This window comes from Drosophila bipectinata, chromosome XR, assembly GCF_030179905.1.
Source record: "Drosophila bipectinata strain 14024-0381.07 chromosome XR, DbipHiC1v2, whole genome shotgun sequence".
NCBI lineage: Eukaryota > Metazoa > Arthropoda > Insecta > Diptera > Drosophilidae > Drosophila > Drosophila bipectinata.
In genome coordinates, this window is record NC_091735.1 from 15,185,408 (window position 1) to 15,198,684 (window position 13,277).

At 37.4% G+C, this 13,277-nt stretch overlaps 2 protein-coding genes and 1 long non-coding RNA gene across 4 annotated transcripts; all 3 read right to left on the reverse strand.

Annotated features, from left to right (window-relative positions):
- Positions 1–614: 614 nt before the first annotated feature.
- On the reverse strand, positions 615–3,128 carry LOC108127961 (uncharacterized). Of its 2 annotated transcripts, none has more exons than XR_001773461.3 (4): positions 3,114–3,128; positions 2,517–2,915; positions 1,965–2,456; positions 615–866 (listed from the first exon to the last, which is right to left on the reverse strand). It is a non-coding gene; the product is annotated as an uncharacterized lncRNA (long non-coding RNA). The 2 variants fall into 2 exon arrangements; XR_001773460.3 differs by having other exon boundaries at positions 1,965–2,465.
- A 1,698-nt stretch (positions 3,129–4,826) lies between these two features.
- LOC108127962 (uncharacterized) lies at positions 4,827–8,362 on the reverse strand. Its single transcript, XM_017245313.3, has 2 exons — positions 7,899–8,362; positions 4,827–7,832 (listed from the first exon to the last, which is right to left on the reverse strand). The coding sequence occupies exons 1-2, from the start codon at positions 7,971–7,973 to the stop codon at positions 5,007–5,009; spliced, it is 2,901 nt and encodes a 966-aa protein (XP_017100802.1). The 5' UTR covers positions 7,974–8,362; the 3' UTR covers positions 4,827–5,006.
- A 3,909-nt stretch (positions 8,363–12,271) lies between these two features.
- LOC108127963 (high mobility group protein D-like) lies at positions 12,272–12,887 on the reverse strand. The gene has a single exon (XM_043213046.2). It carries the CDS (start codon positions 12,709–12,711, stop codon positions 12,403–12,405), a length of 309 nt encoding a protein of 102 aa, XP_043068981.1. The 5' UTR covers positions 12,712–12,887; the 3' UTR covers positions 12,272–12,402.
- Between the last annotated feature and the right edge of the window lie 390 nt (positions 12,888–13,277).

Here is a 13,277-nt window from a genome sequence, read left to right on the forward strand (position 1 = left end):
TAATCTGGACGAATCCCTAATCATTACATTACATTACATTAATTTAACCTTAAGCCAAGTTTACCGTGAAACAATGTAATGATTGTCCAGTAAGTTGTCATACTCGTTGCAGCTCTCTGGTAGGTGGGTTTCGGTTGTTTTTTTCCCCAAACGAAAAGTATATAATATACTTATCCCAAAAAGTATTAATGTGAAAAATATATATTTATATGCTAATATGTATCTAAAGGTACATAGATTTCATCCCTAAAAAAATAATAAGTTTTGACTTTAATTTTTAAAATTAAGAACTAAGTTTTACTTTTGTTTCTTTTTAATTCATAATTAGTTTTGCAGTCCCTTGATACTATAACACAATACAAACAAATTAAGCTAATAGCACATTAAATATATTTAAATATGTGATAATGTATTTCATATTTAAATTTATTTAATTTATTTATATTTAAATACAAACAAAGTATGTATGTATGTGGTTTATTGTACATAGTAGTATAGTTCATAGTATATAGTAGTAGATAGTTTGAACATGCATTACATGTACACGTAGTTCCGTTACCGTCCCGCCGAATTAATTCATTTAATCAATTACCGGAAGTGGATCCATGCAGATGTCTAGTATGTACTCGTATATGTATATACAGTGTTTATTATGTTTATTTTACACATTTAATGTATGTATAAAGGTATAGGAATTATCGATTCTATCTTACAAATAAAATTAGATTTAAATTAATATTATTTAATATTCGGGCTATTTTTCATCCAAAATTATCACATGGCCATTAAAAATCGCTGTTCGTCTCTTTTAGTTTTTTCTTCGGATATGAATTTTTACAGAAGTACACACCATGTCGGCAAAAGTTCTATCAAATGAAAGATTTTACAAAAAATATTATTTCGTATCTGTTATTTAAAATAACTTATTTTAAAAATATACTTTTACAGATTAAATAAAAGGTAAAACAAGAAAGGATTGAGTAAATTCTGTCAGTTGGTCAAAAAAAAAATCTATAGGATTGTATTGACAATGTAATAACAAGAAAGGAAGCTTCTATCTTTGTAAATACGAAAGTTATGACACTTACTATCAATCATTTACTATGTATATGGCAGCTAGAGGATACAGTCGGCAGATCCTGGCCGTTCCGACTTATGTACTACAATGGAAAAAGGGATGTGTCCAAAGTTTCAAGTTGATATCTTAATAACTAGCTCGAAACAGACAATACGTCTGGACGTGCTTATGTTGACTCAAGATTGGTTTTCAGTGACGAAATTATGGATGCTAAAGTGTACCTCAATGTTTAAAAGAAAATTTAGCACAAAGCGCAGAAAACTTTGGTATACTGGACCGATTTAGGGTTACAAGACAATGAACCCAAGCACATGTAATAAAAACACCAGCACAGTCTCCACACCTTAACGTTATTGAGAATTTGTTTGAGATTTTGGACCAGGCGATTCGATAAAGCAAAAAAACGAACAAAAATGGGCTCAAGTTCGAGGAAAATTCCTGTTGAAACCACAAAAGTTATGCAATCTACGGGAAACAAATACAAGCAGTAAAAAATCAAAAGGGAGGCCTGACAAAATATTAAATTTAAGAAGTACATACATACATATAATATTTAATAGCTCATTGTTTTGGCACGAAATAAGCTTCGACGCCAGAATTGCTTTTTTTTTAGTTTCATATAAAAAGTTTTTTCTTTTTTGTAGATTCGTAAATTTTTTTCTTGTTATATTAATTAATAAAGTATTTTTTTACGGACGTAGAAAGATCATTGAGACTCGCTAGAAAAATATAAAATGGCGGATGAATCTAACCCTCCTTCGCCGACATATGTACATACATATCTACAAACAATGTCGGAGATGTCTTCGATGTGTTTACTGCGTACTTTTGACCAAAATGATAATACACTCTGCAGGTTATAACAAAATAAGACAAAAATACTCACATAGAATCGAACTACCAGCCAAAGCCTAATTCCATTGTCAAATTACGATTAGATTGAAATCAATCTTGGAAAGCCTCATGAGATATCTTTATGGAATTATACGTTAAATGTGACAACTTTGTTGTTGGCAATCGAAGCGAAGGATATAAGGTGAAAGATACTGGAGTGTGTTCTGGAGACTCATACCTAAGCCATAGGAAGGGTACTACATTTTCGATATATGGATGATTGATTATATGAATTTGAATAAGAAGTGGTAATACATTTTGAACACACGCCAGTATCTTTTACCATAAATCCTTCGCTTAGATTCCCAACAGCAAAGTTGTCACATTTAACATATAATTTCATAAAGGTATCGCACAAGGAGGAATCTATCGAGTCCTATGTGGAACTCATCGCAATCATCCATTCCGACTTCTTCAAATCCAGTTGCATAATCCATATAGTTGATATTTAAATAGGTTTCATTTTGGCTTCGTGAGCAACTATCTGAAAGAGCTAAGGCATTCGATGTTCTAATTTGCAAATTACAGGACATTATAAGCATACCTTGGGTTGTTGTTTCCGACTTCCTTTGATTATTAATACAAGCCAGCTGGTTTGTTAACTTTGCTCCAGCTTTTATTATTTCTCCAATTTGTTCACTGCCTTTGCTAAATTTATTTTTTAACATTCTAAGCTCAATGTCCTCTTTTAGATCCTTATTTTGATATTTTAATAGCTCGATTTCCTCATATTTTTTATTTATTATAATATCGAGATAGTCAAATTTATTAATTTAGAGTTTGAACGAAACTTTCATCTTTAAGAGTCACTTGGAAAATTTCAACTGATGCTGTGAGACTCGTGGCTCCGGCTTTTTAAATCATCCAGCTTGAGCTTGAAGGTTTCTGATAAGACGATCAGTCTCCATGCGAGTGCTTTCTTCGGAATAGGGGCTATAAGTGCCTATGATCGAATGCATACGGATGTGATGTCAAAGATCAAAAATCATTTGATAAGAAAAAATAATTTTGTATATTCTTCTTCTATTTTTCTTAAACAACAAGAAGCCCAATTATACACGTCATTGTACGGAGATCGTACAATGACGTGTATAATAATCGGGAATAATATGTATGCATATACGTACATATATGTACATACCTTGAAAAATACTTTTTAAGCTTTTTCCCATCACGTTAAAGTCGCCTTATCTTTGGCAATTAAAAAATGTGTGTATTAAGTTATTTACTAAATATGTTTTATGTCAACTATCAAATATAATGATTATTTATGATTTAAATTTTTTTCACACAGAGAATAAAAGCTTTTTGAAAGCTTTCGCTCACAGCTTCGGGAAGGGTATATGTAAATATGTATATATAATATTATATATTATTATTTTTACTGAAATATTTATTATTGGCAGAAGTAAGCCAATAAGGGACTTGATTACTTTGGTATTTTGCGCACGCCCTTCTCACCTTTGCCCTTCTCACCAAAGTATTAGGTCCTAACTGTCCTACGGCTAACCATAGCTATCCTATACATATCTATGTATATGGAAAAACGTTTATTTAAAATATTAAAAAGATTTTTGGTGGCATTAAAGAATGGATTGTTCTTTGATGGATGAACGGGTGTTTTTTTTTTATTAAAGAATAAAATTAAACAAGAAAGGAAAGCTAACTTCGAGCGAAGGCGAAGTTTATGTACCCTTGCAGTTACAACCGGATATATATCGCAAACATTGGATACAGTTTAAACCAATTTAAACCCTCATGAGAATATCATAATATAGTAACCAATTTATTACAATAAAAAAATAACAAGAAAGGAAAGCTAAGTTGATATGCCAGATATAAATCGCAAAAGTCGAATATAGTTGGCCGAGAAAACCGTTTTTTATAGTTTTTTATGAGAAAATCATAAAATAACAAATTTTAACAAAAAATAACAACATTTATTACAAAAAATAAATGAAAAAAACTAATTTTTTTGGTAAAAATTGGTAAAACAAAAAATTGGTAATTGGTTTTTTTTTATTTGGTAAAAATACCAACTTTGGTATTTTTGAAGATAGAAGCTTGGGACTTTTTTCCGATTTTTTATTGTAGTAAATTGGTTATATTATGATATTCTCATAAAGGTCAACCAATCAACCGATGTTTGCGATTGTATATCCGATATTAACTGCAAGGGTATATTAACTTCGTCTCCGCCAGAATTTAGACTTTCTTAATCCTACTTCCGCGGAGTATCTTTTTTTATCCTATTTTTATTCGTTTCTCCCAAAAAATATTGTGTGTTGACTATGTAGCCCGACAAATTCCTTGTGAAGGTAAAAAATTATTCCTCAGTTACAAAAGTTTTTGTGATCAGTTACAAAAGTTTTTAGCTTAGTGACTCGGAGGAGGATTTCGAGGACGATTACATGTTATAAGATCCGAATAGGCTCTGAAGGAAAGTCTTAAGAATAATTTTATTTGGATTGGAGGAGTCACGAAAGGAGATTGAGGAAAAATAAGGAAATATTACTTACGCTCAGGACCGAGCTTCAGAAAATAAGAACTACGTTAAATTCGATTCAGAATGGTATGAAAACCAAATTAAATAAACTAAACTAAACTGGGAAACTATGAATAAACTATAACTAAAGTAAAGTGTGAACCATCGCATCCATGTGTATGTTTCAAGGCTATCAATAAATTAACCTGCACTTATAAGCAATATTCAAAACCAACACTTACAAGTAAATAACCATTGTTTTACCTTAAAAGTTTAAACCAATTTCCATGTTAGATCTATGTCGCTTGGAATTCCTCTACGAAACAACAAGTCCACAAAACCCCATACGAAATACAATTTAAAATTCCTATTTCCATGAATGATCCAATAAAATGAGCGTTTATTTTGTGAGCGTACTTGATACTTAACAATTTAGTTTCGCATTTCACCAACGAAAGTACGAAGCATAGAAGAACTACTGATTGAACAATTTGGGGGAACCGACAGTCCTGGATGTGAGGGAAATGTATGAAGTTACATGGACATCTTCTACTGGTTGTTGTCATGGGGGTGGTAATTGTTTCCCGAATCAGAACGCCTTAGTCCTGTTCCTGAGCTTAAGCCCTCGCCAAAGTTTTCGCTGAGGACGACGCCGAGAGATCGCATAAGGGGATCCAAGACTTGTTGGACTTGCGATCGGGAAACCAAACGGAATGCATCCAAAAGTGCTTGATGCAGCTGATCCTCCCGGAATTCTTTCACTCTTGGTTCCGGCCAGGCTAGGGAATGGTTCGCCACGGCGTCTCCCTGGGCAGTCAGCGCTACATTGCTGAGGGAACTGCTGACGATAGCTCTGTCGCCGGCCATGCCCATTTGCATTTGGGTTTGGACCTCCTCTCGGTTGCTTTGAAGCTCTAGGTCGGACGGTAGCTCGACGATTGTCGGGCCAAGTCCTACAGGATTGGAGTTTGCATTCGTTGTGCTTCGAATGATGCGACGAACTCGACTCTGGTTGCGGTTTTGATTCTTCTTTCCGGTCTGATGTTCCTTTGGCACCAAACGCGGCTCGTAGAGCTTCAGGTCGTTGAGACACATCTTGAGGTCGTAGCGCTCGTGGGAACGCAGCTTCTCCTGCCTGGGTTGGGTTGGCACCCTCTTCGGTGGAACAGCCTTGGACTTGGGCTTCTTCCTCGCATGACTCCGATTGTGACTGTGGTGCCGGGGATTCCCCAGAGCATGAGCATGTCCTCGGACGTGGCAGTGTTTCTGAAGGCGTCTCAAAGTCTCTCTGGCTAGCTTGAAGCGCTCCTCCTGCATGTCCTCTATGAAGCTCATAAACCGAGTGCAGCGTTCCAACAGGCACTCCACAACTGGATCGTGACGGTCCAGCATTCCCTTGTCCAGACAGCAATTGGTCATAGTATATATCATTTCAATAAGGGCACTCAGCTTCTGGGGCACCTTCTCCAGGAGGAAGTAGCGCAGTTGACGTTGGTAGGTCTGAATCGATTGCTGCATCAGTCCGTACACACAGACCACTCGCTGGCAGGCTTCATTGGAAGTGGCGCTATTGAAACTAGCCACGGAGGTAAACCGGACATCGTCGATCATGCCCTTGAGGGGATACAGGAAATTCCTTGAAAAGCGCACACAAAACTCGAAGGCATTCCTCTGACGCTTTTGACGTTCCTGGGCATTGCAATGGGGTACTTGAAGGTGCAGGAGACTGTTTTGCAGTTTGTCCAGGGAGTTGATGATTCTCTCCTGGGTCATGGTGATCTTGTTGTAGATTCCCAGTTTCTCGAACTTCAAGTCCTCCAAAGATTTGCTGTAGACGACAGTTCGGGGCCTACGACGCTTACTCTGACGTTCCGGTGAGGTGGCGAGGGGTGCTTGGGTCATCAAGGCCGTCATGGATGCGTTTATGTTGGAACCACCAGGCTGACGAACCTGGAATGCCGAGGGGGCGATTTCTGCGGAACCCCCACCTACTGCAGATACTGCTGCTAGTCCAAAAACTCCAGACTTGACTGGACGTCGGTTCCTTGATGTCCGAAGTTTGGTGTTGGCCTTGGCTGTGGGGTTACCCTTTGTCACTAGGGTCTTGTTGCCTGCTCCTTTACAAGTACGTCCCTTGGTGGCTTTTTGGGTTGCATTGCCCTTCGATTTATTATTGGGGGAAGTCTTGGGACTACTCTGAAGATCCAACAAGGACGTATCTATTTTCTGAGCCTTAGGGGTCTTGCACCCACGAGTCTCGTCTCCGGGTGACTGAGTCCTCAACGTCTCCTCCGATCGCTGGGAGGTGTACCTCATGGGCGAAAGACTTCGCAATAGACTAAGCCGGTACGGACGCTTTTCTAGCTCCACGAAGCAAGGCGCGTTCCTTTTCTCGATGTGATCCACGTCCGTATCGGTGGCGTCTAACTCGCTTGAGGGATATCTGGGACGCGGCTCCCTGTAGCGGAAGTAGCCCTGGCGATCCGCGTACTCATACTCCAGATCACTGTCCTCGAGAAAGAAGGGACCAAGTGGCTCCGGTTCCAGGCTTCCGTGCTGTTCCATGAACTGGTAGGCAGTAAGTGGCGTGGCGTTCTGGGCCTTGCAAACGTTCACCTTGATGGCCTGTGACATCATAGCCGATGGCATTATGTCCACCCACTTGGCTTCCGGATGGTGGTAGTCCTCAAACGAAACCAAGTTTGGGTCGACCATCGAACTGTCGCCATCGCCCTCGTCCCCTGACCGAAAATTGTACTGTTCTACCTTGGGCTTCTTAACCTTACTGCGTCGGGTCTTCATTGCTTTTTTGGCTGTGGTCTTGTTGGGTACTGGGCTCTGGGGTACGGGTTCCTCCATTGATTGCAACTCGGCACAGACCTCGCGGTGTAGCTCTTCAAGTCTCTCGAACGTGTGACATTTATCCTTGGTATTCTGGATGCGACGTTTCTTTGGCTTTGTCAGCGACTGAGGATTCTTTTTTTTCCCCTTCGACTTCGCTTTTGAAAAATCTTCAGCATCAGCTCCGCCGCACAAGCGCATGGATTGAGGATCATTGACAGAGTAGGTTCCTGGCGATTGAACTTCATCATGTCGCTTGCGAGCATCAAAAGAGTTGGTTTCTTCGTCGTTGGACTCCCCGGACTCATAGGAAATGGGCTCCGAGTCTAGGGATAGCTGGGTGACGACGTCCAGATCCCGGGATGTGACCATACCGGTGATATCTTGACCCGGACGACGAACCTTACAGAAACGCGGCATGGTGGCTACACCGTGCTTACCCGAATCACGTTGACGTCTCAGCTGGGCCAATTCAGCTCCACGCATAGCATTATAGCGCTTGACCGCATTTGGAATAGACTCCGGACCTGAGAACTACAAGGCGATTATACGATTGGTGACCAAAACCAGATAGTTAGTTCTGAAAGTGGCCCAACTTACCCGGAACTCAAAGTTATTACTTCGACAGGAATTTTCCGAATCAAATGCGCAACAATACGTATCTTGGTTGTTCATTTCCCTGGTTTTAAGTCTACTGTTCAGTATTTTTAGGGTCACTTATATATGTGTATGTATCCTCTGATCTTCTCTAATTCCAAAGTCAATATCTTCTGCTACTATTCGCCTAATTGGTTCGAGTAATTACTTGGTGCCTCATTTATGCATTGGGTTTTTGTTGCTTTAGTTGCACAAAATATGGTTCTCTGTTTTGGTTTTTAATCGGAGATTTTAGTCGGAGGGGGGAGAGATTACCGGATAGAATTTTGTTCTGAGCTTACTTCCAAAAAATAAGAAAAAGTATGAGTCGCCGGTATTTGAGAGGTTTAGCATGAATGTTTCGATCGACTTAATTTTTGTCAAGTCTATAATCTGTTTCTCCATTGAGACCTACCCAATACCGACGACATTTATTGCAAGGCTAGTTTGAGCTTACTTTTTAAATAAATAATACGATTTTAAGGTTTCTTAAATTTTATTTATTTTTTCTTACCTCATCAGGTGAAATCGGTAAAATTAGTGAGTATCCATTCCATTCTAAAGTTACCTAATTATCATTAGTTATAGAATGAATTATGAAAAGTGAAAATAATTATGTGTGTCTGTGAAAGAAATCTTTTAAAAAATCTGGGTCTTAAAGGAGTCTTTAAATACTGTTTTCGAAAACACAAAGACACACTTTTCCTCTCGTTCTGATGTCCAATCTCTGATCACCGATCTGAAGAATTTCCTGGTGTGATGTACAAATGCAGCCATTATATTAGGAGCAACTGCCAAGTGGCGTAATATCCTTTGATAGATGAGTCCAAACTGATGTTAATTGGAAAAGGTTATTTTGGAAATTATGGGGCCAGAATCCCCTCAAACGTGGTTTGGACTTGGCAGATTTTATGCCACATATGTATGTGGGTTTGATCCTGTAATAGCCAATAAAGATTATGTATATTGTGTAGACCGTGAAATTCCAATTATAATTTAAACTCAAAATAAACGAGTAAAATAGGAGATTCAAACTGTAAATGAGTATTCCAAAGATTTGGTAATACATAAATTATCTGCTAGGACACCGGAACTAGAGTGAAGCGTGGGAAGACATACATATAGTAACATATCAACAAAATTTCTTTAAGTGTATATCAGTAAATTTTGTAAACCGAAGCTGAAGCCTTTTGTATTGAAATTCGTAACGCAGCTGCAAATAGCCTCATTCCAATTTTTGTAAAAACAGCCTCATTTCAGATTTCCAATTATTAAGAGTCACTTCAGATTGAAAACCAAAACAATATTTGGGTAAACAGAAATCCCGACTCAAATCTTTCTCACTCCTTTTAAGTGAATTAAAACTAAACAGATCAAAACATTCTTAAATGGGAACCCACTTCACATTTTCTTGTCACCTCGATTAATTGAGACCCAAAGCCTTCCATGTCAACTGACACCTCAAGTAAAAGGTTCCGACTCAATCTATTCTCTCAAAGAGCCTCTCTTTCGAGCTTTGATCTGCAAAAAGCTTCAGCAAGGGTAGCTATAACAAGAAAGGAAAGCTAACTTCGGGCGGAGCCGAAGTTGATATACCCTTGCAGTTAAAACCGGAATATAGAATAGAATCTGTACCAAGTTCCAGCTTTCTATCTTCAAAAACACGAAAGTTGGGTCATTTCCGATCGTTCAGTTATATGGCAGCTATAGGATATACTCGGCCGATCCTAATGAAACTTGGTAGGTTGGATCAACTGTTCTTGTGGGCTTTTTATTCTTCTAACGAGTAGTGATGATATTTCGGTTCAATATTTTTAAAGGATATTTCGGTGTTTTTGAGTATTACTACCGCCCGTCGTCTTGTCTTGGCGCTAATATCGTTTAATTTGAACGCTAACACTAATGGAATCAGTGGTGTCATTTCCGCTTTTTTCCCGTCAGATCTGGGTTTTTTTGAAGCGTGATTGCGGGAAAAACATGAAAACAGCGGGCAGCGGGAATTCTGGCTTTTTGAGCAAATTTACGCAGCTTTTTTTTTTTGTTTACTTTTTGATGCATTCTCTGTTGAAAATATTTTAAAAATCAAAAAGAAACAAATCTCTCCAATCCTTGATTATTTTGGTACTCCTAATATAGATAAAATTTAACGACTGTACAACGACATAACCATGGTAGAGTGGGAAAATGTCGATGATACTGTTAAGTTCTGGGCTGAAGTTCTTAAATATCGGGATTCTGGCGGAAACTGCCGTTTTCAGGAATTGGCTTCAGTTGCTCTGCAAATGCAGTCCTGCCTTGGTCGAATGCCGCCGTCGAGCGGTTATTCAGCCAAGTACATTTAATAAAACCGAAAATTCGAAATAACATGAGCGTTGAAACGTTAAACGCTATACTGAGTATAAGGTCCATATTTTAATTTGTATCTTAAAATTATAAATTAATTTACTTAAAATTTGAGGTACGGGCTGAGTCGACACAATATGTGCTGTTTTAACTATAATATACCACCCAGCTGCCTATCTACAATTGAAGACAAGAAATTTTATCCAACTGATGATGATGATAATATTGACGACATCTTAAATATAATATAGATCTTAATTTTTGTACATTATTGTTTTTTTTTGGTTTCTTTGTAATGATATCCGTTAGAGAATTACCCATATATTTTATGTTAAGTGAAACTGAGGGCTTATTAGTGAATAACATGCAGTACATTGCCTTATAAAAATCAGTTTTTTTCTTAACTTTTTTTCTCTGGTATTCCGCTTTTTTTTAGCTTTTTTGTTTCGTTGATCCAGCTTTTTTTGCTCAGAAAAAAGTGACACCACTGAATGGAATGTGTATAAATTTGCATTAAACTGATAACTAACCAAATAACTATAGACTCAAATAATTATACACAAAATTTCTTATTAAATCAAAAAAGGTTTATGCTATCGTATTGTAAATAAATTCAAAAACGAAACTGCGTTAATAGTTTTTATGATTCGGCACAATCCAACCTACGTGTATTTCACGAAACAAAAAATGCTAGATTAAAATTGTTTAATATAAAACTTTAGAAAAGAACATATACATAAAGACACATCACATTAAACAAATATTGAATTAAACACTTAAATTTTACATACCTCCACTAATATTTTCCATTTTACTTAGTTTTAAAATGTTAAGTAGAGCTTTGGCAATCTTACTTTTAAATGTGCTATTATTTAGCGCGCCAAAAACCACAACTAGCACTCATGCAAAATCCGAAATCACTAACTCAAAAAAACCAAAATTATAGCATTTCCGATCAATCAGTTGTATGGCAGCCATAGCATATAGTCAGCCGATCCCAGTTCCGACTTATATATATACTGCGTGCAAAGGAAGGAACGGTGTGTGCAAAGTTTCAAGTCGATAGCTTTGAAACGCCAACAACCATCGAGCAAAGGGAATTAGTCCTAAAACATTTTAAGGTCGGAAAAACGCAGCACGCTATAGCCGAAATGATTTTCTTAAGCCTCAGCACGGTGCAATACATAATTCAAAGATTCGGCCCTACCGACCACTGTTTTAGTCCGACTTCATCCAGTGCTATAAAGCCAAAGTTTTTCAACATATATGTAAATGTTCAAAATAAATTGTAACCTTAACTGTGAGCAAGAAAATTACTTATTTTTGTTGCAAGCACATACCAGATTGTTATTTGAAACCACTCTAAATAAAACCACCTGGGGTGTAAGTTGAATAAACTGCCATGCTGCATAACAAACATTTTTTAAAATGTTTATAAATTTTTAATAATTAATAGTGAAAAATCAAGGATTAAGCCACAATTCAAAGAAAAATTGAATGCTTAATAATAGGGTTTCAAATAATTAGAACTTTAAAATCGAAAAAAAAGGGCATCACTGCAAATTAAACTCAGCTTTAAAACTCTGAAGCGATTTGGCCTACTGTATAAGAGGCCTGTTATTTCACTTGTGTTTCATAAAAATCTACATTTTACCAATTAAGTCCACGAAATGTTTTAGTTTATTAATTAATAAATTAATAATTTTAATTGCAGTTTAATTACAAATTCAACACTTATGTATCAACCGAACTTTTCACGCAAAAGTGCGATTTCATTACTGATTTTAGACAAAACACTAGCAAGATCGTCGGTGTTTTTGAAATAACTCAGAACAGGCATGTGTGGAATCCTAAAGTGAAATTGAAACGAAATTAAGTTGAAGTGTTTTGTGTGGCACAACTGATCGTTCCTTTTTCCTTTTTTTTGTTTTCTTTTTTTTAAGCTTTTATTGAATGGAAATATATTATCGCTTACAACATTGGGAAAACATTGATTGTATTTTACATTGTATATTTGCTTGAAGCTTTTTGATGTTAGTGTTTTTTGTGAGGATACTGTGCGTGTCACTGAAGATGGTGGTGCTACGCCTACTCGTTCGTTTACTTCTTAATTGTTACATTATCCCTATCTGCGTGAGACTTGTTCTTTCTGCTTTTTAATGACGCTTATTTTCGAACGTCTAGTGCGCATCTGCTGACCATCAGTGCTGCCACCATTGGCCTTGTACTCCCTCATGGCGCAAACGTAGTCCTCCTTGGCCTTGGCAGCCTTGGCCTCCCACTCCGACTTGTCCGTCATTGAACGCCATAATTCACCTGCCTTCCTAGTCACCTCGGTTACTTTGATCCCGGGGTTATCTTCTTTTATGGACTCACGGATACTGCTGAGCCACAGCATGTAGGAGGAAAGTGGGCGTTTCGGTCTTTCGGCCATTTCAGTTCGTTTTTTTTTGTTAAATATTTCGAGCTTCTCATGTGAGTTTGAAGTTAGTACTGATTTTCCCAAGAATACTTTTCTCAGTCGTTTGACAATTAAAGAATATAGTCTACTGATTTCAGTTCTATTTCCTGAAACACGAAATTTACGGCACCGTTGCTTACAAATATTAAATGAGAGTTCCCCCATACCCGCTATTCAGACTTTACGATAGTCTATAATACTGGGTGACAATAAATAACCCGGACAAACTTTGAAACAATCTATTATAAATGTGTTATTATGCAGCCCTTAAATAAATGCATTTATCGAGAGCTTGTACTTTTCTGAAAAAAATATAATTACATTTTTATGATTCCCATCAATTTGATATTTGTTTCGAGATGTCTAACAATCGTTGTGCAATTTTAAAACTGTTTCAACAAGGAAATCACCAATGCGACATTGTTCGTTTGCTGGGCATACCAAAACAAACGATTTAATGAACTTGGCCACGTTTATGACCGTCCCCGTCGCGGATCGTGAAAAAGCTTATCACTCGGAATTGCAGAGTCTCGGTCAGA

Bases quoted from the DNA above. Each gene is read 5' to 3' on its own strand.
- LOC108127962 (XM_017245313.3), bottom strand. From the start codon at position 7,973: ATGAACAACCAAGATACGTATTGTTGCGCATTTGATTCGGAAAATTCC. The intron at 7,833-7,898 runs GTAAGTTGGGCC...ATCGCCTTGTAG, and splicing joins GTAATAACTTTGAGTTCCGG to TTCTCAGGTCCGGAGTCTAT.
- LOC108127963 (XM_043213046.2), bottom strand. From the start codon at position 12,711: ATGGCCGAAAGACCGAAACGCCCACTTTCCTCCTACATGCTGTGGCTC.